The sequence below is a fragment of the Scatophagus argus genome, chromosome 9 (genome assembly GCF_020382885.2).
Source record: "Scatophagus argus isolate fScaArg1 chromosome 9, fScaArg1.pri, whole genome shotgun sequence".
Lineage (NCBI taxonomy): Eukaryota > Metazoa > Chordata > Actinopteri > Scatophagidae > Scatophagus > Scatophagus argus.
In genome coordinates, this window is record NC_058501.1 from 21354983 (window position 1) to 21378801 (window position 23819).

A 23819-nucleotide genomic window follows, 5' to 3' on the forward strand; every position below is an offset into this window, starting at 1 on the left:
GCCCAGTCATCCAGAAATCACAAGGACGCCTGTCATATTATTTGTCCTGGTTGTTTGTCTTTGTTTGTGGACTGGCTTGTGATGCCCTTGGATAATGATAACTGTTATATTTGTGTGTGTGTGTGTGTGTGTGTCTGTCTGTCTTTGCTTAAACTCACACAGCAACACTTGGAGCCATGGAAACTCTACGCAACAGTTGGAGTGCTGCTGGCTATCGACTTCCTGTCACTCATGATCTGGCAGATTGTGGATCCTCTGCACATTACGGTTGAGGTAGAGTACGCAAGACAGATGAGATAATTTGTGTGTCATCGCCCATTTGCACAGCTCGTGCAGCCACTGTCATCAGTCAATAACGCAGTAATGAGACACTGGGCCTCGTTTGTAGAAATGTCCTCATTTTGATTCATCTTACACTCAAAGAGCACAATCTAAAACAAGGATAAATATCATGTCATTTCACGGCGTGCGGCTGAATAACAGCATAGCATCACAACAGCGACATTTACGACTTGCATAATTATATTTATTTGTGTTTGAGTGTTAGAGTTATAGTGTAAGCACTGTTCAGTGTACCCTGTGGCATTTGCTGTAAACAAAACTCAGCTTTCATCACACAGCAAAAGAAATATGTTGAATAAAATCCCTGCCTTCTCAGTATTTAACGTAATTAAACCTGCATTAATCCATATTATGAATATTAACATTCATTTTTGACAATTGTCATTCACCTGGCTCATCAGCCTTCATCTGCAGTTGTCAAAAAAGACAAAGATAGCGACTTGCTGTCGAAGAGAGTTGGTCATTTAGTGGCTAAAAATGGAGATGTATGTCTAAGTGCTGGTGGAGACAGAAGTAAAGAGTGACTGGAATAATCTTCATCAAGTAGCCTACAGCACAGTCTGAAATACGTGCTATAGTTGCCCAGTAAAATGGGCAATGCTCTCAACTTGTTTTTATGTTTTCTGCCCTTTCGTGGCCAAATTCAAATCAATGCAGCTTTAATATGATGGGATTTCTGTTCAGCGCAGATCACCAGTACCATTTCATCACCTTTAAGGTGACATGAAAAATGTGTTTGCAAGCGTGCCTGTTTATTCACAGAGCAGCATTAGCAGAGTTGTGTTTATGTTCACCTGATGAGTGTAAGTCCAGTATTCTTCTTTTAGCTCTTTTTTAGTCTCCACCAGTTCCTGAAGGAAATATATCTGGCACATTGGCTGCTAAATGCTACACTATGTTTGTCAGCTAGTTGCTAACATTTTCTGTGTGGTGTTTGGTTCTGAGCAGGTATGTGTACAGTCTCAAAACCGCTACCTGCTGTGAACAAAAAGGACGGTATGAGAGCAGTGAGAGTGACCCAGTGAGAAGTTGTTTTGGTATTCACAGTTAAGCAGTCTTTTGTTAATATGTAAATATTGATATATATCTTTGTGCTCCACTTTAAAGCTGTTTGCAGTACGTCAACGCCACTGATGCTAATGCTAATGTTGATGTCTCATGCTAATGTCCTTGTGCTGTAAAACACTACATGCAACGCTGAAATTTCATCAATGCATCTGTCCAAAGTAACTTAAAATGACTATGTAGCCAGCACTGTTATACTGTTTTTAACACTTTATCCTAACTACGATCAAAACCAGGGCACAAAACTGAGATACTGATGTGCTTGTAGACTACTGCACTCATAAAACTGTACTACAAACTGCTCTTATTAAGGGCATTAAATCACTGTAGGAGCAAGAGCTACACGTCATCACGAGCCCTAAAATGCACAGCGCTGACTTTAACCTCGGGCAAACCTCATTGAAAACAGCTATATTTCACATTTAGCAGATAACTGACGCTCTTTTTAATTCAGTCATCTATGTCTAAGTTACAGGCAAGCCCTGTTTACCTCAAGGGGATCAACCATGCCTTCTCTGGGGCTTTTGCTTACTGAGCAGTTTTTTGCCTCCTTCTCCAGTGTGCTGCTGTCTCATCGTTTCTTATTATCTCCCTTCTCTCTGTCTCTTCATCCCTTCGTTCCTCTCCCATCTCTCCTCTTCTGTCTGCCACACGAGTAGAAGTTCACTAAGGAGGCCCCAAAAGAAGATCTGGATGTCCTGATTCAGCCCTTGTTGGAGCACTGCAGCTCAGAGAAGATGAACACGTGGCTCGGTATCGGCCCTTTTCTTTTTACCCAATCTGTCTCTTTATCACTTTTTGCCCTGCTCCGGTTTGAGATATCTTCCTCACACACACGGACATATGCAGACACATATGCACGCACACGCACGCACACACACACACACACACACACACCCGTCACTGCCATTCGCTCTGAATTAAACAGGTCTCATATCACAGCCTCCTCCCTCAGCCTCCGCCACCCCCTTACTTTTGATTTCTCTTTTCTCTCTCGCTCTTTTTCCCTCTTTGCTTCTCTTTCTGTCGGCCCACGCTGTCCCTTTCTCTCCCTGTCTGTCTCTCTGTTGTCTTTCTTAGCTTGGCAGCTCTTATGAAAGTATAATGGTGCTGAAATTCAAATAATGTGGGTCACAAACTGGGCCATTGCCCCATAGCATTTCCTTTTTCAGAGGAGAAAAGATGGTGCTTTAATATCAGGCAGTATAAAGAAACAATGGACAGTGTGAAGAAGTGTCCAACCTACTCAGTCACAGATTCCCTTTTCTTCCCTGCTTTTCTCCTTCTTTCATGGTTATATTCTCTTTTCTCTGTCAGTCAGCCCGGGCTCTGACTGGCTTTCAACACATTCAACACTCTGTTGTGTCTACGTTTTTGATTTTCTTTCCTGTGCGCAACTCGCTCTTACTCGCTGACTCCCTCAACAGTCCTGTTGAGCTGCTAACGTCTCCCACACTAAAAATAAGCAATAGCCAGGAGCCATTTACATGATCTCATAATTTAACAAGTTTGTTTCATAGGTTTAAAAGCTAAAGACATAAATTAAAGTTGGTACTCCACTGATTTAGTATGACACTTCTGGGACTGAGAGAGATATTTTTTTGGTAACGAGACCAACAGTCTACAGATACGCTATCAGGCCTGTGAGGCTGTAGTCGGGAACAGTGGGGCTTTGCTAATGCTAATGCCACTATGCTGACATGCTGATGTTAAGCAGCCATAATGTTTGTCATGTTAACATGCTCGTTAATTAGCACTAAACACAAGGTACAGCTGAGGCTGATGGGAATATCATGTGTTTTCCGGGTATTAAACCAAAGTGAAATTTTGCCCTGAGAATGAAAAAACACTAAAGTTATTACAATTCACCACCAAATTTCATTGCAATCCATCCAAACATTATTGAGACAGTCTGGACTTAAAGGTGTACTATGAAGGATTTGTCAGTCGCTGTTTGTAAACACACCAGTAAGCAATTCTGGAGAAAGACAGTTGATTGTCTGATAATTGCCCAAATCTTTCAAACCTAATGCCCCTCGTTTGAAATGCAAGCTTCCTCTTATAAATTTGTAATCTCCACACCCTGTCCAGGTGATATCCAGGTGATTAATTTTCTCAGACTTCAGAGAGCTCCCTCCAGAGCCTCAGAGGAAAGTGTTTTCATGGGACGTGTGGTTCTCCCTCTCACTAATAAATTGACTTTGACATGTAAAATCAATGTTGTGACCCTGAAACTCATCAAGCAGGTCATAGTGAGTGAGTGCCGGTTAGAGAGCTACTGTTTATGTTGCTTCAAAGACTTCTATTAGCTAATATCTTCGTCCAAAAGATTATTAAGAATGAGTAACAGGTGTTTGTGAAGGTCAGGGTGGTCCTGCTGTTTACTTTCACCTCAATTAAGATCTAAAGGGTTTATTTTTTTTCCATTTTCAGGGGTCAGTTCTTCTACTTTCAGTTCTCTGTTTTAGCTTTTCCATGTTTTTCTGTCCATCATTGCTGCACGCTCACTCATCCACTCTTTTACCTCCGTCCTCTCACTGTTTCCCTCTTCCTGTAGGTGTGGTTTATGGCTACAAGGGTCTGCTGCTGCTGCTGGGCATATTTCTGGCTTACGAGACCAAGTCTGTCTCCACAGAAAAGATCAATGACCATCGGGCCGTGGGGATGGCTATTTACAACGTTGCTGTGAGTCCTAAAACGAAACACTCATGCCTGAACTCCTGTTTCTGGGTGCTGCTGTCCACCCTCTGCTCTTTTGCTTTCTCTGCAAAGACCATTTCTGAAGCACACCGAATAACCCCCCTCCCATTGCACAAAATGGACATAGTATATCTGTGGGGACTTAATCAATGCCAGTGCCTCCATGATTACTTAGCCTGGTGCTGAGATTTCTGGCATCCAGGAGCCACTTTTCTTCCCATTGCAGAGCAAACCAGGCAACTGACCAGCATGTCAAGACATTTCAGCTGCAGGAGCTTAAAAGCTGCGTTCTCAAGGGGATACACTTTGCGGTCCATAAAAGTTAATGGAGTTCATACTAGATAACTTGATGCTCCCTTAATCCCTCTGTGGCATATTTTCCCTATTTGAGTAGATAACTGGTTAAACGCGGAAGAACATCTCTATGAAGTACTTCCTGTGCAGCTGCAATTGAGTGTAAAATGATATTGTTTCAATGTTTCTAGGTCCATCATTTGCATCAACCTTTTAAATTCGTACATAAAGAAGTCCCCTGTGGGCACAGCAGAGTATAAATGACAACTGTTCCTCTCAAAACTACCTTTGGGGTGTGTTGAACATCACAAATTGATGATTGTGTATGAAATAGTGAAAAGTACATGTTGGTACAATGATTGGTTGGAGCTTTACGAGACACAGAAAAACAGGCTTGTATATGAAATATTCAGGTTTTTCTGCAAGTTCGTCTTGAGATTGTATTCTCTAAAATGCAGATCCCTGGACGCATTTCTGTCCAAATCGTTACACTGCCAGCACAATCTGCTGTTCTGTATGAATCATAAATTTTGATGCTTATGGTGCCTGTGGTGCTGTGATACCAACAGTCATACCTCAGGTCTCCTTTATAGAATCAGTCTCAATGAGACTTCCTGGTGAAATAAATGTTAAATAAAATCAATAAAATGAGAAAGTGCGCACCTCAAACTTTTATTTGTGCTGCAGGCTTCGTGCAAGTTGAGCTTACCTTCGTTTTGTAGCTGAGTGCTTTGCTCTGTACCTTAGCTTTGGTGTTGAGCGTATGTACATATATATATATATATATATATACATATATATATATGGGGAAAAGTCTGTGTTCAGTGATTGCACACATACGGCACTTTGTATGGGGCTGTTGCCTTGCCCTCTGGCAGGAATCGGTCTAAAAACGTACCCATTTAGGCACTAAAGTACAGTGCTAAACGCTGCCGTCAGTCATAAACATTTTTCAGTGGCTGTTAATAGCAAGTGAATCATCTCGAACGGAGGCACCTAGGATGCACTTTATACTGAAATAGCTGCCATTATGTTCACTTTAGCCACTTTAGACAAATAGATGATGGCATTTCCTGACACTCTTGACACTGGGTAACTTTGTAATTGATGTAAAATGTCTGGAAAAACTGGTTTGATGTTTTCATCAAAAGCAGGCGAACTTTTTTTTTCCTTTTTTATTCTTTAGCATTTTAGCCATTTTGCCAGAATTTCCTGTGCTCGCCTTCTCTGCCTTTAATAAATGAGTGAGGAAACATCTTAATGAGCATCCAAACATTTATCAGATTATACTTTGTGGATATGTAATTAGTAATTGGATTGATCTCGCCTCCTCCGTCAAGGAGAGGATTTATCATTGATCGTCGTTCATGGTTATTTATGAGAGCATTAAACGCAGCTCGAGTGCTCATTTTGTCACATGGCTCCGTAATATGAGACAAGTCTAATGTCATTATTTTATGTTATGATATACACATTTCAGTTTTATGATAATGTCAATAGTTAATGGTGTCTGTAAAGGGACCTCCTTCCTCTTTGCTGAGCTGCGAGCTCCAGGCCCTGATGAGATGACAATGTGGTGATTGTCAGCGTGCTGTTGCCACTTCAGTCATGACTTTTTAATGCTGTTTTCACATGGGAGTCCTCCCCGGAATGATAAACAGATGCCTAATGCTTTTATGGATGTGATTTTCCTCCCCTCTCACGCTCTCGCTCTCCCACTCTTCTTTATTCTCCACGTCCTCTCCTCTACCCCCTGCCTCCTCCTCTCTCTTTATTTTAAACCTCACTTTTCCCCTTGCTTTGTTCCATCCCCTCTTTCTCTCCAATTCTCTCTTTCCTGTTCTGTCTTTCCTTTTCTGCAGGTGTTGTGCCTGATCACGGCTCCGGTGACTATGATCCTGTCTTCGCAGCAGGACGCCTCCTTTGCCTTTGCCTCTTTAGCAATCGTCTTCTCTGCCTACATCACTCTGGTGGTGCTTTTTGTACCCAAGGTGCTCTGACTCGTTGCCGACACCTTTACTAAGCTTTACTGCTGCACACACTGGAAAGTCCGCTCGTATTGCAGTGAAACCAAAGGTCAAAAGTGTCTTCAGGAAGAAAGTGAAGCTTGCGCTGCATGATGCATGAAAATGACAAACTTCTTAAACTTTGTGTTGGTTATTCTGATGGCTCTGCATTTCATTTCAAATCACCAAAATATGTTTAGATGTTCAGACTGGCTGTGACATCACACAAAGGATTTGTGAATCCACCATCACTGCCGTGAAGTTTCAGTATATATAGTTCCTGTTATACACTGAGCCTTTAGATGTGTAGCTGCTGCAAACAGTTGGTGTTAGGAGAAAAAAAAATCCTCTGGCACCTATAAAAGTGAGACATTTTACCAGTCTGGCAGCAGCTATAATCATTTGTTTGGAATAAACAGAAGAAGAGCTGGGAGGTGCTGCTGAGCACTGCTGATGACAGAGGAAAGAGTGCCACCTACAGAAATTCAAACTTCATTTACTGCAAAGTCCAAGGACAAACAAAAAAACATCACAGTGTCTTCACCTCTTTTTGATTGTCTGGCTTTTTTCTGGGAGTGCAGTGCAGAAATGACATCGCACTGAGCGCTAAGCACTGGAGATGTCACCGAAATGAGGACAAAAACAAATGAAAGTGTCAGCCTCTTAAAACTGCACCCCAGTGATAAGACAAATGTGAGGGATTTGGCTTAAAGGGCTGCAGATAGTAAAAATTTGCTCTCATCAGGTGTTGATGCATTATTCATTTAGCACGCTGTACTACTCCCAAGCCTGATCTTGTGCTTCATTGACTTCCTGGTCCAGATGCGGCGCCTTATCACCCGCGGCGAGTGGCAGTCGGAGCAGCAGGACACACTGAAGACCGGCTCGTCCACCAACAACAACGACGAGGAGAAGTCCAGGCAGCTGGAGAGAGAGAACAGGGAGCTGCAAAAGATCATCCAGGAGGTGACGACATCAGATACGTTAACGTTAAAGAGACACAAAATGCCAGGCACACAAAGTATACTTTCGCATTAGTTAACATTTAGTTCATAATGGATGCAGACTTTGTATAGTACATGCAGTACATTCATGGACAGATAATACAGCATTATATACATCAGTGTACCTTTTGTGTGCATGTAGGTGTGTGTGTGATTTGATTGTATGTACTTTGTCAATGCAGTGGACACTCATGATGTAATTTGAGAAAATAATATGAGAAAATAGAGATTAACAACAACTTGCCGCACTGTGTGTGGATACATGAGTTTATGTTTGGGATATTCAGTCAGCAGCCTGCGGACCACATTTGATATGTGGCAAAACACCACAAAGAAAAGGTTTTAAAATAGTCTGGCTCATCCCCATCTACACTTTATGGTTTTAAAATCTCTATTGAATTAGTAATTGAATAGCCCAGTTTCTATGCTATCGTGTTTCCTTTGTAACTGTTGCTTTATTTATTGCATTTATTGGTAGCTTTCACACTATCTTTCTATTATTCAGTGTTTATAGACAAAGGATCAGAATATTATATTTACTGAGCAGGATCAGGTTCATAGTTTACATGGCTTAAAGCAAAAATCATATGAGGTGTATGCAAATACGCATCAAAAATATGAACAGAGTTTATCAGACTCCCTCCTTATTGGACAACAACACAAACCCAAGCGTAAAGGTGCTGTATAATGTGCAGATTGTTTTCAGGATTTCTCAACTAATCATGTAATCAACAAAATGTTAAGTAACTGTGGAAAACGCTCATCGTAGTTTGACAGAACCTTAAGGTCCTCAAAGGTGTGACATTGTCGTGTAGACTGAGCAGAAAAGACTTTAATGCCAGCAAAAAAGGGAAAACCGTTCACAACGCACACTAGGTACACATGAAGGGTCTCTCACAAAATGACTGGTGGCTTCACAATATATACCTTAGGGTCTGGACCTTTCCACGCCTGTTGTCCATCCCTTTACCATCTTTCTTTGTTTTACACCATTAGGTTTTCTTTTTTCGCCCTAGATTGGGTGGTGACTTTTACACCATTAGGTGGGCTTGCCCTAGGTCTTCTGGGGACTTTCCACTGGCCTTGTTTTGCACCTGTTTGTCTTTATTTATTTATTTTATTTGCTTCTTCAGCACAGTTTACACCAGTAGTTCTCTTCTCTGGGCTGCCTTCCAGTTTCGGCCTAAGTTTCGGCTGGCACTAGACACCATTATTTCCAGGCCTCTTTCTGTGCCATTTTTTAAAAATAATTATTTTATGCAGGATTACAATAAATGTTCTCTTTAGGCTCACAGTCATAATGAGATTACACTGACAGTGTATGGCTACCATAGACAGTGTTTCACTACCATAAAACAGTTTCATAATTACACAGTTTTACCTTCCATAGCTTACAGGCCCTTCACCAGTTGTATTATTTTTAACACAGCTGTATCTTGCTTTTCTTTCAATCTTAAATGGAAACATAACATGACTACTTCATGCTATCATATTGCATTGCATACTATAACTTTAGCTCATCACAACTTACGTAGAAATTATACCACAACATCTTCAAATGTCTCGTTTCACCCAAAATCCAAATATATTTCCTTAACTGTAATATTTGTGAGGGAACAAAAATCAGAAAATCCTCCCATTTGAGAATCAGAAACCAGCAAATGTTTGCCATTTCTGCTTGAGAAATGACTGAATCAATTAACGACTATCAAATTAGTTGCAAATTGATTTTCTTTCCAGCGACTAATTGACAGTGTCTGTTTGTCTAATTGTCTAATTGTCGGTTATCTAATTGTCAATTACTGCTACAAAGAAATGCTAATAAATGCGTATAAACAAGGGAGGTTAAGGTAAAGTCTCGCCCTTCCATTATTTTAATTTGCGGACCTGACGTCTCCATCTCACTCTCCTCTCACTGTGTCTGCAGAAAGAAGAGAGGGTGTCGGCGCTCCGCAACCAGCTGGCTGAGCGACAGGCTCTGCGCAACCGCCGCCGACCCTCCGCAGGCCAGAATCAGAACCACAACGCCCCTCCGCCCTCGTCTCAGCCGGATCCCAAGTCTCTGCTCCCCCCGCCCGGCTACCCCAACCCCACCACGGACAATCACTCTCTGCCGCCGTCCTTCTCCAACTCCTCCAACCTCTACCCGGCCGACAGCAAGATGAGCCGCAACCACTGTCACAACAGCCAGATCCCGCTGCTGTATAAATAGGCAAGACATCGAGGACGAGGAGGACGAGGAGGAGGAGGTGGAGGAGGAGGAGGAAGAGGAGGAGCGGCGGGCGCAGTCGCACAATGTACACGGGTGGGGTGGGGTGGGGGACACAAGACACAAAGAGACACTGTGACTTTCACTTGTATTGGCAATGAGCACAGCAGTGTAGTGACACTGTTTCAAATAAAAAAAGCAAAAAAACAAAAGATAAAACGGCGTGGAAGCACAAATAAGTACACAGGAGTGCTTTACACTCGGCAGCTTCGGTGAGAGTCACACAGGTAACATCCAGCGTCCTCACAGTTCTGATCTCACCGTGTTCGGCCCAGCAACGACTTGGCGACGAGCACATCTCAGACTAGCAGCACTCGATGTCCTCTCAGAGGTCACAGATGTCCAGATCATTCCTCTCCCTCATTCGTTATCTCGTTCCGTTGTGGAGACACCGGCGTCGAGGATCTCGAAAAGGAAGTGTTTGTGTTTGTGTCTTTGCTCTATCGTCTCCACCTTTTGTCTCTCGAGTTTGTTGACTAGGCAAGCACATACCGTAGTGATTTATATCGTTCTGTAATATCTGATCTGTTTTGTCATGGAGTTGGTGTTGAATTGTTTGTTTGCTTTTCGGGACAGTGATGAAAACTGAGATTTACAAAGGGACAAAGAAATGTACAGTGACAGTTTTTTCCCCACGTTTCCTCTGAGGAACAGCTGATCTCGACTGCGTGGAATACTGCTGTCACCGAGAAATGGTAACGTGCGTTATTAAATAGCCATAACTTAAAAGGACCAAGGAGTTTGGCATGTGTGGATGTCTGTTGTCGGGACTTTGTATTCGAGTACAACACTGCATCTCAAAAATCCAGTCCTTTGCTGATGTATGAATAGCAGATCCATTTTAAAGGAGGAAACGATCGAAACCTGGTCGGGTTTTCCCATTTGAAACTTGTTTTCGTATTTTCTGAGATTTGTCTCATATCTGTTTGGCGATATGCTCCGCTAGTAGCCATCAAATAGAGCCCTCATTTTGCATCTGATGTATTTGTATGTACACATGTCGGTGGCTGATTCGGACATTTTGCGGGGAGTAACGGTTAGAGATGTTTGAATCCAACATGCCAGAAGAAAAGTTTGTACTTTCTGCCCCCTGAAAATGAAAGTCGGTTTGTATTTCTGCAGCAGCAGTGCGGTGAGACTTGGGGTTTCCACGATGGCTTCTTCTGTGGATATTCAGAGAAAGCACAGTTTTTATTCCCCTCAAGATTTTATACATGTGAATATGTTACATCATTCTTTTTATTTTAAGAGGATGGGGGGTTTTTTTGTTTTCAATGTTTTCCCATAACAGACAATCTGGATGGATGATTTTCTTTCTCATTTTGCCTTTGGATAAGTTGTAAATGAATCACAGGAGGACATATGTAAAGTAATGTGACATACTGTATTTATTCAGCAGTTAATCTGGATGTACTATTTCATTCATGAGCTATTTCCAGATTTTATAAAGCAATGATACCTGATCAGCTTTATTGGCAGGTAAAAACAATACTTTGTCAAATATTTCTAAATATATCTATATATTACAGTGTGCACTTTAAAATGAACAAACTGGTCATCCCAATTTATGTTGCTAATATTCTAATAAATTTTAGCTCAGGGTATGGGGACGGACATGAATGAATGAAATAGGCCATATGTATTAACTGTACAGAACCTGGATCAGTGTAACATATGAATGCAGAAATAATTTAGGAAATGTTCTACTATCTTGCACATATAAGACAATATACGTACATGGATTTGGAGATATTTGTATTCACTATATCTAAGATCTTAAATGTTAATATATTTCAGAGTATGTGTATGCAAATATATGGGTACCATAAATAAAATAACTGTTTTTTCATTGGGTATTTTAATGGGTGTTTAAGTAAACATCAGGGAATTACAGGGTTAATTCCTCAAAAACTACTACTAGTGTTTGAGGAATTTCTTTTCGATAAGTGAAAGTGTAATTGAATGAAATCCTGAAACGTATCTGTGGATTTTTCACCAGCGTTTTTCAGCTCAGGTAAAGCTTGATCCACTTTCATCCACTGTCAGTCAAGTCGCACGATTCATTTTTCAGCATTTTATCTTTTGGAAACGTCAAAACCGTTTTATTTTTCCAAACAGCCCCCTAATTTTGAGTCTCAGTACCCGGTGGATTAGGCAGTGTGTTTACATCATCCACTAGATGTCATCAGCTATTTGCTGCTCTCCTGACTCACAGTGACTCACTCTTAAAACAATTAACGCTGTCAGCTTTATCAGAAACTTGAGATTGTTTCTGCAGGTTGGCCTGCTGGTGTCGACAGAGCAAGAAAGCCCAGAAGAAGAGATTAATTAACAGAAAGTGGGAAGTGGACGTCGACACTGTGACCAGCTGCGGAGGCCAGTGGGAACCTCGATACTCAGACAATAAGTGGATGTTTGCAGATAAAAAGCACTAAAGTGGACCAATTGCTCCCAAGCACATCCCACATTTGTGTAATGTTTGTTTTTAGATGATGACAATGTGATAAAACCAGCTGTGCTGCAGTGTCACAGCACACACAAACACACACACACACACACATCCGCACTGAATGCAATCCCCCCCCCCACACACACACACATACACACACACCTACACGCACATCCGCACTGAAGGCAATCCCCCCCACCACCACACACACACACACACCTACACGCACATCCGCACTGAAGGCAATCACAAATCCCCCACACACACACATACACACCCACCCACACACACATCCGCGCTGAATGCAATCACACCCCCCACCCCCACCACACATACAGACACACTGCCTTCCATGTCATGCTTCTTTCCAGCTGACTGAAGATGAGGTATGTGGTAATGGGGGGGAAAGGGTTGGCGATGTGGAGGAGAAGGGAGGTGGTGGAGTGTGTGTGTGTGTGTGAGTGTGAGGAGGAGGGGGGTGTGTCGCTGGGGAAAACCCGCTCTGGGTTGAGGCTTCTGTGGGCCTCCACCTGACACAGCACTCAGCAAGACACAAAAAAGCAGGAAATTCCCCTCGTCTTGTCTGATCTAACAAAGGAAGTATTTGCTGGCTGTGGAGGAATTTTGGATCAACATTTGTCAAATAAGAAACTTGGCCCACTCCACTACTGTGTGTGTGTGTGTGTGTGTGTGTGTGTGAGCTACTGCCCTGTCTGGCTGGAGCTGTTTGCCAACTCAGCTGTAAATCTCTAGTGTTTCTAGTATTACTATCTCAGCCATGCAAGGAGTTCATTGTTCATGGTGACACAAAATGATTTGTTAGGTTTTTTTCATTTTTTGATGTTGTTGTTAGATTTTAATTCAGTTTATGTGCACATAAAGTGTATAAATAAAATATTTAACAAATAATCCCCACCATTTAAATATAAATAAATACAAATAAATACATACAGGTTGTAAAGGTACGCGATAACAGCTTTGTACATCATCGTTGTAATCCTTGAACCTGAACTCTCCATTGAAGAGCTGTGTCATCTTCAGATACAGCAGAGGAGAAAGTCTGGTCCACTACAATCTCAGGTCAACATAAATAATGTACTAAAAGTGCTTAAAATAAAATAAAATAAAATAAAATAAACATTGCAAACTGTTACAGTTTATAGGATTTTTAAAAATCAGCACCGCCTGTTCAGCAACAAGCTTTATCTCCATTGGGATTTAAACATCACTCCATCACCATGATGATGAATAAAAATAAAAATGAAAAGTACTGAATGTTAAAAACAACTTATGGCACTGTGCGGAGTCTTGTACCCTTTGCTTTAAGAGTCATTTCAAAGTGCAAACACTCCAAAGAAGGTCTTGCCCTCATCGGTCTCCAGCTCTGACAGCTGGTTGGTTTCCGTCCACAGTTTGTCTCCCCTGTTCAGCTGAAACACTGCACCCAGATAAATGGTGTTGTACCAGCCCTGTCCATCTCGGTAGCTGTCCTCCTGAGCCGTGTTTTGGCACGCCGACCTCACCGCGCTCATCAGAGAGGTCTCGCTGCCTATGGAGTCTGAGTAGCGCCAGATCCTGTGGCTGAGAGGCATGAGGCGTTTTCCCGATCCCTCCTCTTCGCCGTCGTGGCAGGACACTCTGAACGACGCCTGGCTGTAGACGAAGTAGAGGCCGGTGTGTGGGATGACTATCTGGTTGTTCGTCAGCTGGAAGCCGCCCTGAGCGAACGCCTGGCCTTGACCGTTCCTCCACTCCAGCTGGCTTTCCAGACCCTCGCCCTCGTCGTAGCTACCTGGAAACAGAACATGAAGGAGCGTTGTTACGACCTCGATACACCTTGTTCCGCACAGGACTAAATGATTAACAGGTGTGTTATTCAGTAAGTGGAATGAAAAATCGCCTGAAGCCAATGAATAACTTATGAAACGACTTTCTTAAAGTACTCCTGACTAACACAGAGGCCACTAATATCGCACAGGTGGAAGAAAGAGTCTGAAAGGCTCCTTTGAAAGGCGAGATCATGAGCCCATTGTTTGCTGAGGACCAAATCAAGGTAAGCCGTGACTCACCTTCTAAATGGATGGCTGCCTTGGCTTTGCTGCTGATACGCTTCAGAGTGTAGTGAGGATCTGAGAAGAGGAAGACAAATGTGAGTTCAACTCAAACAGTCCACAAAGACTCAAATATATCTCACAAAATCCCTCAGCAAACGAGCACTGATGCACATAATCACCTGTTTTCTCAGCAGCATCCTCCTTGATTTGTGCTTCTGCTTGGCCGGATTGGTTCTGTGTGGAGGGAAGAAAAACAGATTTAGAGACACGAACACAGAAATGTCCAGTTCTCGTCAGAAAAGACGGGGTTTTAAAAGCTGTCTGATCAAAGTTGCTCCTTACCGGCATTTCTGGCTTTCCACTCCAGTACCAAGAAAACATCAAGGCGCCTCCGAAGCAAAGGGCCACAAAGAGAAGGGCCCCGGACATCTTCCATATCCAACTGGTAGACGACTTCTTCTCTACCAAAACCACCGGCCTCTCCTCAAGCCCCATCTCAAGATCACCTGGTGCAGTTGTGTAAGCCACCATACTGTGCACAACACTTAGTCTTTGCTGCTGGCTGTTAAGAAATGTCGACCGACTGACAACTTGGCTGGGTGACTTTGTGTTTTCAGTTGCCTCCGGCGCTCTGTGATGATACTTCTCCCTTTTTGTGTTGCTGCTGCGTTAGAATGAACTTCTGCCAGAGAGCTTGTAGTATTTATGCTGTGGCTGCTACATCTGCAGAAGGGAAACTCCAGTGATGTCACTGTGTAAGCGGAGACAGTGCAGGAGGCAGCAGCAGAGCAACCCGGGCCACGGAGAGAAAAGAGCCGCAGCCGAGAGGGAAAGAGAAGTCACAGAATTTTTAGTGGAGTTTCACCACAGCGCAGAACCCAACGGGAGTCGCGGTTTCAGGATGGGAAAGTGGTTACTCGCAACTTTTGGGTTTTGAAAAATTACACAGAGTTGTGACACACACATGAACACACACGCACAGACACACCGAGTCAGACACAAAGTCACAAACACATAAACACATATTGAGCTCATTACTGACTCGAGTCACCCACAGAATGTGAGTTCTGTCTGTGACTGCTGAGGTTTCTACATAAATCTTAGCTCGCCAAAATCTTGTGGTCACATCTGACCAGATGTTTTGAAATACCACAAAAATGTGCGATTGTGTAAACGATCCACCTGTTCAGCTATTCTGATTACACTTGAGTGCAACCGCCCATGTTCAGCACTTCACAGCACCTCGAAAACATCGATCAGCTTGTTTACAGCACGCCGTAATGTAGAATAGAATAGAATCTTTATTTGTCCGACACCAAAAGGTAACAGAAATTTGTCTTCGACAGGGCTCAACATCATCGCTACACACACACACACGACATCGAAAGACCGAAGATCACATAAACCTGAACTAAAATCACACACATTGCTACTTTATAGGACCTTAAAAGTAGCTGTGAGCAGATATAAGGGCATTTAAAAATGTTTATTAATGTGCACTACTGTGTTTTACCATATTAACATTCATTATCTCTGTATACACCAGCCTCCACTTACAGATGCCCACAGGAAAGCTTGTAGTTGTTAATGAGCGCATTATTTAAGACATACATCTGCTAATTAGGGTGTTAGATGCTAAATACAAGGGTTCAAATGGAGTGTTAAGGCTATTTAAATCTTTAATCTCTGGCTTTAATCTTTATTAGCAGAGGTTCAACAGCTTTGCCAAATAGCTAACTGTAAACTCTGTGAAAGCCATCTGCTTCACACAAGTGAGAGACAACAGGGTATCTAAAATATTACACAGAAAACTTTTATTTTAAGGTTTTTTTTTTCACCAGAGCTAAAGGGACATCAGTCAAAAACACAACAACATACCTAAAGTCGTACTTCAAAAGATCTACCCAGCTAGAAACATAAGCAATGTTTTTTTAAAAAAAAATCTAAATAACTTTAATTTTTAATGTGCATTAAAATGTCTCAGGAGTTAAGATTTTAGTTTTCTTTTTTCCTTTTTCTTCATGACATCTTGACAGAAAAACTCTCTCAGTCTGGAAAGAGAAAACTGTGCTGAAGCAAAACTTGGCAACTCTCTTCTTTCCATTTCAGAACCGGGCGATGATGCAACTCAGTTCAAACCACTTGACAAACTGGTTACACTTCTCCTTATTGGTCCACTGTCTCTGTCTTGGTTTCCCCGTTCCACTTTCTCGCCTGACTTCTCTCTCTTGGAGGCAGAACTTTCATGTGTGTGGGCCTTTCGTCACACATGCCTGACACGACTTGTCCGGTCCGTTTTGTTTTCAGTCGGCGGTGCTTTTTTCTTCTTCTTTATTTGAAAACAACACTTATGGATCTTTTTCTCATTCACTTTCCCTTCTAGCTGCTCTGCTTGTTTGCTCAGGAGAAGACAAACAGACTTTGAATGAATTATGTGTTTGTGTTTCCTTGAAAACCTGTCAGGACTCAAGTGCTGTGACGCTGTGTAGCAGCTCGACAGTTTTAAGTGTTTTAAGTGTGTGTGTGTGTGTGTGTGCGTGTGTGTGAACTGGGAAGAGGAGGTGTTGGAGTATTTCACTGTGTGTGAAATAATCGGTTGTGAAATGGCATTTTCGTGTCAAGCCTGCAACTGTTTCATTCCAACATGCAAACACAAACCGACCGCAAGATGTTACTGGATGAAATCATCATCACCATCACCATACGCACCCACATGACACACAAACAAACATATATTGCTTCTTTGCACTTCCTGCTGCTCACTCTCCCACCTCCCCTTGATTATTCAGAAGAAGACTCACCGAATGAAGCTGTTAGTTATCATATCCGCTGGTCCCTGAACAGGAAGCTCAAATATAAGCCACACTCTCGACTTCTTTGACTCTTTCGAATTAAAGACGTTAGTCCTCAAGGCACAACACACATCTACGAACTCCGGTTAATTTGCTGAAAGAATTTAATTAGCTTCGTAATCACACCATCACACCTCAGATTAAAAATGGTAGCCAGCAGCAGAGTTCAGAGATTGTTATTATTAGGTCACACTTTTCCTAAGGACAGCTACAAATTGTATTTTGGATGGGGATGATGTCTTAACAAGTCACCTGTGTCTCTGTAAAGTTCTTCTGATTGCCTGCAAAATATCACAGTAGATAAAATCTGGTATAAAAAAATGACCTGCCAGTTTTAAACAATGAAGAGACATGACATACGTGTGATGTAAATACTGACATTTTCCCTGGGAAGGAAATTGGGAGAAAATGATAACCGTCACTGCAAACAAAGAGGACGCAAAAAGAAATTGATTGAACATGTTCTGTCGTTTCCTGCCACCTCATATGCTCGGTTATTTCTGCCATGCTGTACAATCTGTTGAGTCTTTTCCGGCTGACAGTCAGAGGTCATCTGTAATATGTTACACCCAAACTCCCGCTGAATTCCTGCAAGGGACAAACACATCTTTTCATGGGACCAGAAACTGAAACTCCCCAGTTAGACCCTTCATATCTGGTTGCCCTTTTCCTTTTTCTGCACAATCGAATCATTATCAGACCTCTCCTACGGTGACACATCTCCCACGTGTAACCCCCCCACCCCCCGCAAGATCTGGAGCACTTTGAAAAAGACCTCTTTTGTTCTTTGCCTGATTTTGCTCATGGATTGCATCATGAAATCCCAGGATTGTGTGGTCATCACGCAGTGGGGCTCAACTACAGCACAGGCAAAGATTACCTCAGAGGAAGGAAGGAAAGGATGGAAGGATGGGGAGCCAGAGAGGGAGGAAGTGGAGGAAGGAAGCTGTTGCACGTAAACAAGATGCCGGCCGTGCTTCGTTTTCAGATTTGTTTGGTGACACAATCACAGGTGCCAGTTTTTGAAGAAACAAAAAATCCACATCACAAAGTTTTGGTTTCTGTCTCATCATCCCCTCTTCATTGTTACCGTGTGTGGGCTCGGAGGGAATTGTTGATGTGTAAGGGAATAATCTGGGCCAAAATGAGCTTTAACCACAAATGCAAGGTGGCTTCCGCTGCTGCTAGACTGTGTAGTCTGGTGGCCTATAAACCCCCGCTGTGCCTCTAAGAAGTTACGCTGTACCTGTTCGGTTTTTCACCTCTTTGTTCCCCTACTGTATTTGTCAGGAGCTAATTTAGAAGCACCAGATTAGTTTAGGTGGTTATCTGTATGTGGGATTTTAGTCATAACCCTGAAACTGGCTGGGGGCATGTTTACTGGGTCAAAAAAAAAAATAATAATTTAGTGATAAGAAATAAATATGTTGGGGTCTGTAGTAGAACATGTCCTCGACATAAGAACAGTAAAAGAGGAGATTGGACAGTTTCTGTACACACTGTGTGTATGTGCATATGGGTGTGTAAGTGTGTGATAATAATGTCAAATATGTTTTAAATGCTACGTATGTGTGCAGGCCACCAAAACAAATAGCACAAGAGAGATGATGAGGCCAGTACTTGAAGTCCTTAGAGGTTTTAAAGCTGAACTACCATGTGGGTGGTGTTGTGAAGTATCAGGGGCAGAATTTACACCAATTTTGAGTGAATGTATCCTCATTTAAATACAGTAAAGATACAGGAGTTGTGAGATTTTAAATCATAAAGAAGCAACAGCATTTGTGATACATCAAAAATAAAAAGAAAAGATCCATTGTATTCTCAAAGGATAATTTGTGTGTTTACAACTTTTGTAGTTTTGGCCATCATCCTTATCAGCGATAATAAAATTGCATTCAGCCATTTTATTTGTGAGGTCGGAGAACCTGGAAACAAGTTCAAGCATGCATGAATTTACAATCATGTCCGAGTTGTTCGCTGTCAACATTTATCGCAGCTGACATCTGTCACAGACTGACTTCCTGCTTCAGCCTTTACCTGCAACACATGCCACCGTTGTGCAGTCAAAGATCAATAACAACATTTTGACTGCTCTCGCTGTCAGTTTTACTCCCACATATATCAGTGAAGATAATCTGACTAACGTGTTTGCTTGTTTACGACTTGTCTGATTGTGCCCTGTTGGACTTGTTTTGTGATGTAACCGTGTGCCCATGATATCAGCTTTGGTGACTACAAAGAGAAATGATAATAAAAAATGAAATTCATATAAAGTTGAACCATCGTTCAAGGATTCAAGGAACTTTATTGTCACACCAGCTCACGTTCACGTTTATGGTATGAAATTAGGACTCAGGTCCTGAGAGCAATAAGTAGAATATAGAAATATAAAAATACGAGATAAAAAGTTGAATAAAACAGAAATATAAGCTAAATAAAAATAGAAAATAAAACTAAACATTTAAATAAAGAAGCCGGTTTTAGCATATGGCAGCATAAATATGTATGTGCAAGTGTGTGCAAGTATGAGGTAGACATGGATGAATATAATACATTTATCCTGAAGGAAACTTGATTTTTTTTGTCCACTGGGGGGCAGTGCACCAGTACACTGTGGCCTACGACCATATAAAGTTGCCAACAGAACTCCTCTCTGGTTGCCAAGGTGAAGGCGTTAGCTAAATGCTAAAAACAGAGCCCTTCTTCCTATATTAGAGTACATCTTTGTCCTGCAGACACGCAGTCCCATTTCTCTTTTCGGTAAGTTCAACATCCTCCTTTTTTCCTTTTAGCTCCAATTCATCTCCATCAACTTCTAATGGACATGTCTTTATCTTTACCAGCTAAATGCTAATTTATCCAGTTAGCAAGTTGCTAACGCCGTCTGACCTTTTTGACCTGAGGCACAGCCATTTTACGGACAGCCTGTCCACTCTCCCATCCCATTGTAACTCAAATTGTCTGCAATTCACCTATGGGGCACTCGAGAAGTAGTCCCCAGTGAACGGGAAAAACAATTAGCGAATTTTATTTTAGTTTTTGAAAATACAGTACGGATTATTGAAAAGAAAAAATGCTAATGCCGGCTCGATTTTCTTACAGGGCAGACAGATTAACCCATAAAACGCCTGCGTTCTACTTGTGTATTCTGATTGGTCGGTTAAAGATTTACGATTAGCAACGTTACGTTACGGTAGGCTAACTTCGATTATCATCACGTGAACATAACCTCTAATGCCTCCCCGCAACCCAATACCGAAAACATACGTAAAATTGGTAGGAAAAAAAGTTATTCCACCATAAAATGTACATGTTGGCGGTACAGCCCCATAAGCCCTCATTAATTTTGCACTACCTCGCGAGCGCCCCCTACATAACCGGAAGTTCGTGTGTGTTCTTCCTGTTATGAGAACTGTATCATGAAGCGAGTTAGCTTGCCAAAGCTACCATATATGTTCTGTCAGGTGAGTGTGGCCTATTTAAAAAGCCCAGCTACTGACGAGTTAGCTCCCTGGATTAGTGAGTCATTTTTAAATCATATACTATGAAGTCACAGAATTATCCGATGCTTTCTGTCTGCTCAAACGGCATAATTTCATGACTGACTTTTGATTATAATTGGAAACAATAACCATGTCTTCTGATGTATTTTGTAAGACGAATCTACACAGTGTAACTTGTTTCTCATGAGAATAAGTGCAACATTTTAGTGAGATCGACTGTTTTGGCAGTAGAAAACAGTCAGACATTATTTTTAATATCTGTGGATTGTTCATAAAAAAACTAAAACAAAACTATTCACTCTGTAGAGACGAAATGCATACAAAATAATGCCCACACAGTGGTCTTAGTCTTACTCAGTCTTACTTTCATTGCTTCTAGCAATCAGTTGAATATCACATATTTCTGTATTCTATATTGGAAAGTATCTTATTTTGTAGGGATCCCTATGTGGTTTTCACAGTGTGATTGACCAGAAATTATGTTTGCATCAATTATCATAATGAATGTAATGTCGTATTTCGACCCTTGCCGTGCGGGTCAAAGCGGTCCATCAGCAGGCTCTTTCCATTTGACGCTGGCCAGGTGGGGTACAGGGGGTTTATCAGAGCTTTGTTGCTAAATGGGGCTTGTCAGAGCAGAGTGAATAGTCAGAACAGTAAAGCTGGGGGTTGCAAGATTGTCCTCCCCGGGGAAACGACAGAATCAGTAATTTCAGCAAATGCCTCGAGCAACATGTGCTTACATTTAAGTGACAAAACCCCCTATGATTTTTGTAATCTTGTTTATTTTTGTAACCATGACAACGAAAGTCTCCTAACCTTACCAAGGTAGTAATTTTAACCGAGACCACAATGTTTCCCTAAACCATACCGATGTATTTTTGTGCCAAAACCTAACCATCCTTAACCATAAGCGTTGTCAGATTACAAAATGAATTTGTTTTTCAGCAATGATTTGTGAAGGTTTTCGTAGACCTTGACAAATGATGTCGCTCATGCTGATGGGGATATCTTTAAGAGCAGTTTGGAGGAGTTGTAAGCAAAAGAAAAGAAAAGGAGAAAGAGATATTCAATTTCAAATTCACTTGGAAGAGATTTTAAAACCAGGAAATGTAGATGGACCAGACACTTTCAGCAGCCTATTTAAAACCCTTTTAGTTCGAATGTAGTAATAAAATAAAGAAAAATAAAGAAAATTAACAATGGTCATTGCTTCACTTTTGAAATAGAAATATTTTTGGTCACTTATCTGACCCAGGCATATCATAAATTGCAGATGTCAACGATGTCAACGGTATCCATTTTGACAGTAACTAAAGGTTGAAAATGCGTCTCATGAGAAAACACTGTGTGTGAAAGATGAGCGATCCCTGCCCTGTCAGTGCTGTTGTAGAACCGTCAACAGAAACGAGAAGGAAGTGACACGCACATTTTCAGCTCTGGCTGTGTCTTTAATTTAGAACGATAACAAGCAAACGAGTCCAGTGACATGACAACTCAAATGTGTGAGAGATATATATGGACATAACTACACTATAGTTGATGCATTTTGTCACACATCAGATTTATGTGTGCTGGGCCAGTCATTGGTTGTTTTTATGGCCCATGGACTGCCAGTTGAAAAAGTTGGTGGTAAAACAAGCTAAAAGTCTTTGCAGGACTGAGGGAGAAGAACCAGTGCCTACATTCACAGTGTTTACGTCATCCACTGTTCATCTAAGAATACTGATTAGAGAAGCTGGATGATATAACAACACTGGTCAGAAAAGGTCGAAACGGTTAAGAACGTGATAAACATCGGGACAGATTTAACTGGAATTCAGCTGCCAGTGAAATCTGTCCAGGCTGTCTGAGATAGTTGAAGTTAGAGTTTACGCAAATGCGGTCACTGTGACTAAGAGGGGTTTGTAGTTTAACATAAACAGTGTGAAAATAAAGTTTACTCCATTTGACCTTAATGGACTTTCAGAGTGTGGAAGTTCTTCCTCAGTTTCACATCTTCTGTCTGCCTTTCAGCAGAAGTTGGAAGTAAAGACAGTGCCTTGCTAAAGGGCATCACGACTGTTCTGTTTTGAGGAAGGCAGAAAATATTGTTTTCAAATTTTCCCACTGGCTGGGGATTCAAATTTTACTTTCCATTCTTAGGTCCTCTTCTCTAATCTTTAGGGCATTAGCTTCTGCATTTCATACATTTAGTGTGTGCTCTTCAATTCCACCAACGCTTATCTGGCTTTGTTGATCTTTTGTGGTCACTCTGTGTGACCCTTGTTGCAGCAAAGCAGCGACAGAAGTTTGTTGATTCTGTTTATGCAAACGAAGCAGTGGTTTAAATGAGTGAAACACACACTCCCTACTCCTTCATCATACTGGAAACTCAGAAATCACACCATCTAAAACAACAGCAGAAAAGAAATCCTTCATTTTTTGTACTTTTTTCCCCATTACACCAGTTGTCAGTATTTGTTCTCAGATGCTTAACACTATCACATGATGAACAGTTTGTTCAACATGAGAATGCATGTGACCAAAGCTACAGTTCAATTAACCAAAAAATATATACAGAATTAAAAGCAAAAGAAAAGAACGGCTCAACGTGACTTAAAGTCAGGTGGTTGAGAATATCATAACTGACAAGATGGAGGAAGTTTTTTGAAATGTTTTTCCCCTTTTTTCTATTAATACTTTAAAAAAAACCACATAGTACACAATAAAAACAGCTAATATCTTCACAGCTAATGACGTGTTTGAGGCAGGAACTGTGAGACATATTAGGAAGTGCTGTTTTTCTGTGTGAACCCTCACACACAAGCCCATAGTACAGACCTGGTGTTTCTTAACTTCTAATATTATCTGTGCACACAAATGAGATAATGCAGATGATGTAAAGAGAGAGAAGCTTCATAACTGAATTGAATCCTTAGTGTCTATCTAAAAAGACATTGACGCTATGCTAATGCTAAGTTCTTTTCTGGATGGCACACTTGGTTTCAAAGCAAACGTACTGTAGATTCTAACTTAAAAAATCACGTGTAGTGGGGAGTAACATCAGCACGCCATCCATCCATCTATCGTCTTCCAATTATCCGGGGTCGGGTCGCGGCGGCCCCTGGGTGTTCCGGGGCCAGATGGGATATACAATCCCTCCAGCGAGTTCTGGGTCCACCCCGGCTGGTCTCCTCCCGCTTTGAAAGGCCCTGAACCACCTCAACTGGCTCCTTTCAAAGCCGAGCTCCCTCCGGATGTCTGAGCTCTTCACCCTATCTCTGAGGCTGAGCTCAGCC

At 41.7% G+C, this 23819-nt stretch overlaps 2 protein-coding genes across 7 annotated transcripts in view; one reads left to right on the forward strand and one right to left on the reverse strand.

The window, feature by feature from the left end:
• The window catches only part of gabbr1a (gamma-aminobutyric acid (GABA) B receptor, 1a), a 67407-nt gene extending 55872 nt beyond the window's left edge, over positions 1-11535 (forward strand). For 5 of the 6 annotated variants that reach the window (XM_046398684.1, XM_046398690.1, XM_046398689.1 and 2 more), the window contains 6 exons: positions 163-273; positions 2067-2160; positions 3965-4092; positions 6264-6392; positions 7230-7373; positions 9339-11534. In XM_046398684.1, the coding sequence (XP_046254640.1) occupies positions 163-273; positions 2067-2160; positions 3965-4092; positions 6264-6392; positions 7230-7373; positions 9339-9623 (891 nt within the window). In that variant the 3' untranslated portion in view covers positions 9624-11534. Of the gene's footprint in view, positions 1-162; positions 274-2066; positions 2161-3964; positions 4093-6263; positions 6393-7229; positions 7374-9338 lie in introns of all 6 variants that reach the window. The other variant, XM_046398685.1, reaches the window with a different exon arrangement.
• A 910-nt stretch (positions 11536-12445) lies between these two features.
• Positions 12446-14854, reverse strand: tnfb (tumor necrosis factor b (TNF superfamily, member 2)). The gene is made up of 4 exons (XM_046400556.1): positions 14526-14854; positions 14363-14417; positions 14199-14258; positions 12446-13921 (listed from the first exon to the last, which is right to left on the reverse strand). The coding sequence occupies exons 1-4, from the start codon at positions 14712-14714 to the stop codon at positions 13464-13466; spliced, it is 762 nt and encodes a 253-aa protein (XP_046256512.1). The 5' UTR covers positions 14715-14854; the 3' UTR covers positions 12446-13463.
• Positions 14855-23819: the final 8965 nt, after the last annotated feature.

What these genes read in the sequence shown, in the direction of transcription:
- tnfb (XM_046400556.1), bottom strand. Translation starts at nt 14,714, where the DNA reads ATGGTGGCTTACACAACTGCACCAGGTGATCTTGAGATGGGGCTTGAG. An exon ending in GGATGCTGCTGAGAAAACAG is followed by an intron (nt 14,259 to 14,362) that starts GTGATTATGTGC and finishes TCCTCTTCTCAG; the next exon opens with ATCCTCACTACACTCTGAAG. An exon ending in GGCAGCCATCCATTTAGAAG is followed by an intron (nt 13,922 to 14,198) that starts GTGAGTCACGGC and finishes TTCTGTTTCCAG; the next exon opens with GTAGCTACGACGAGGGCGAG.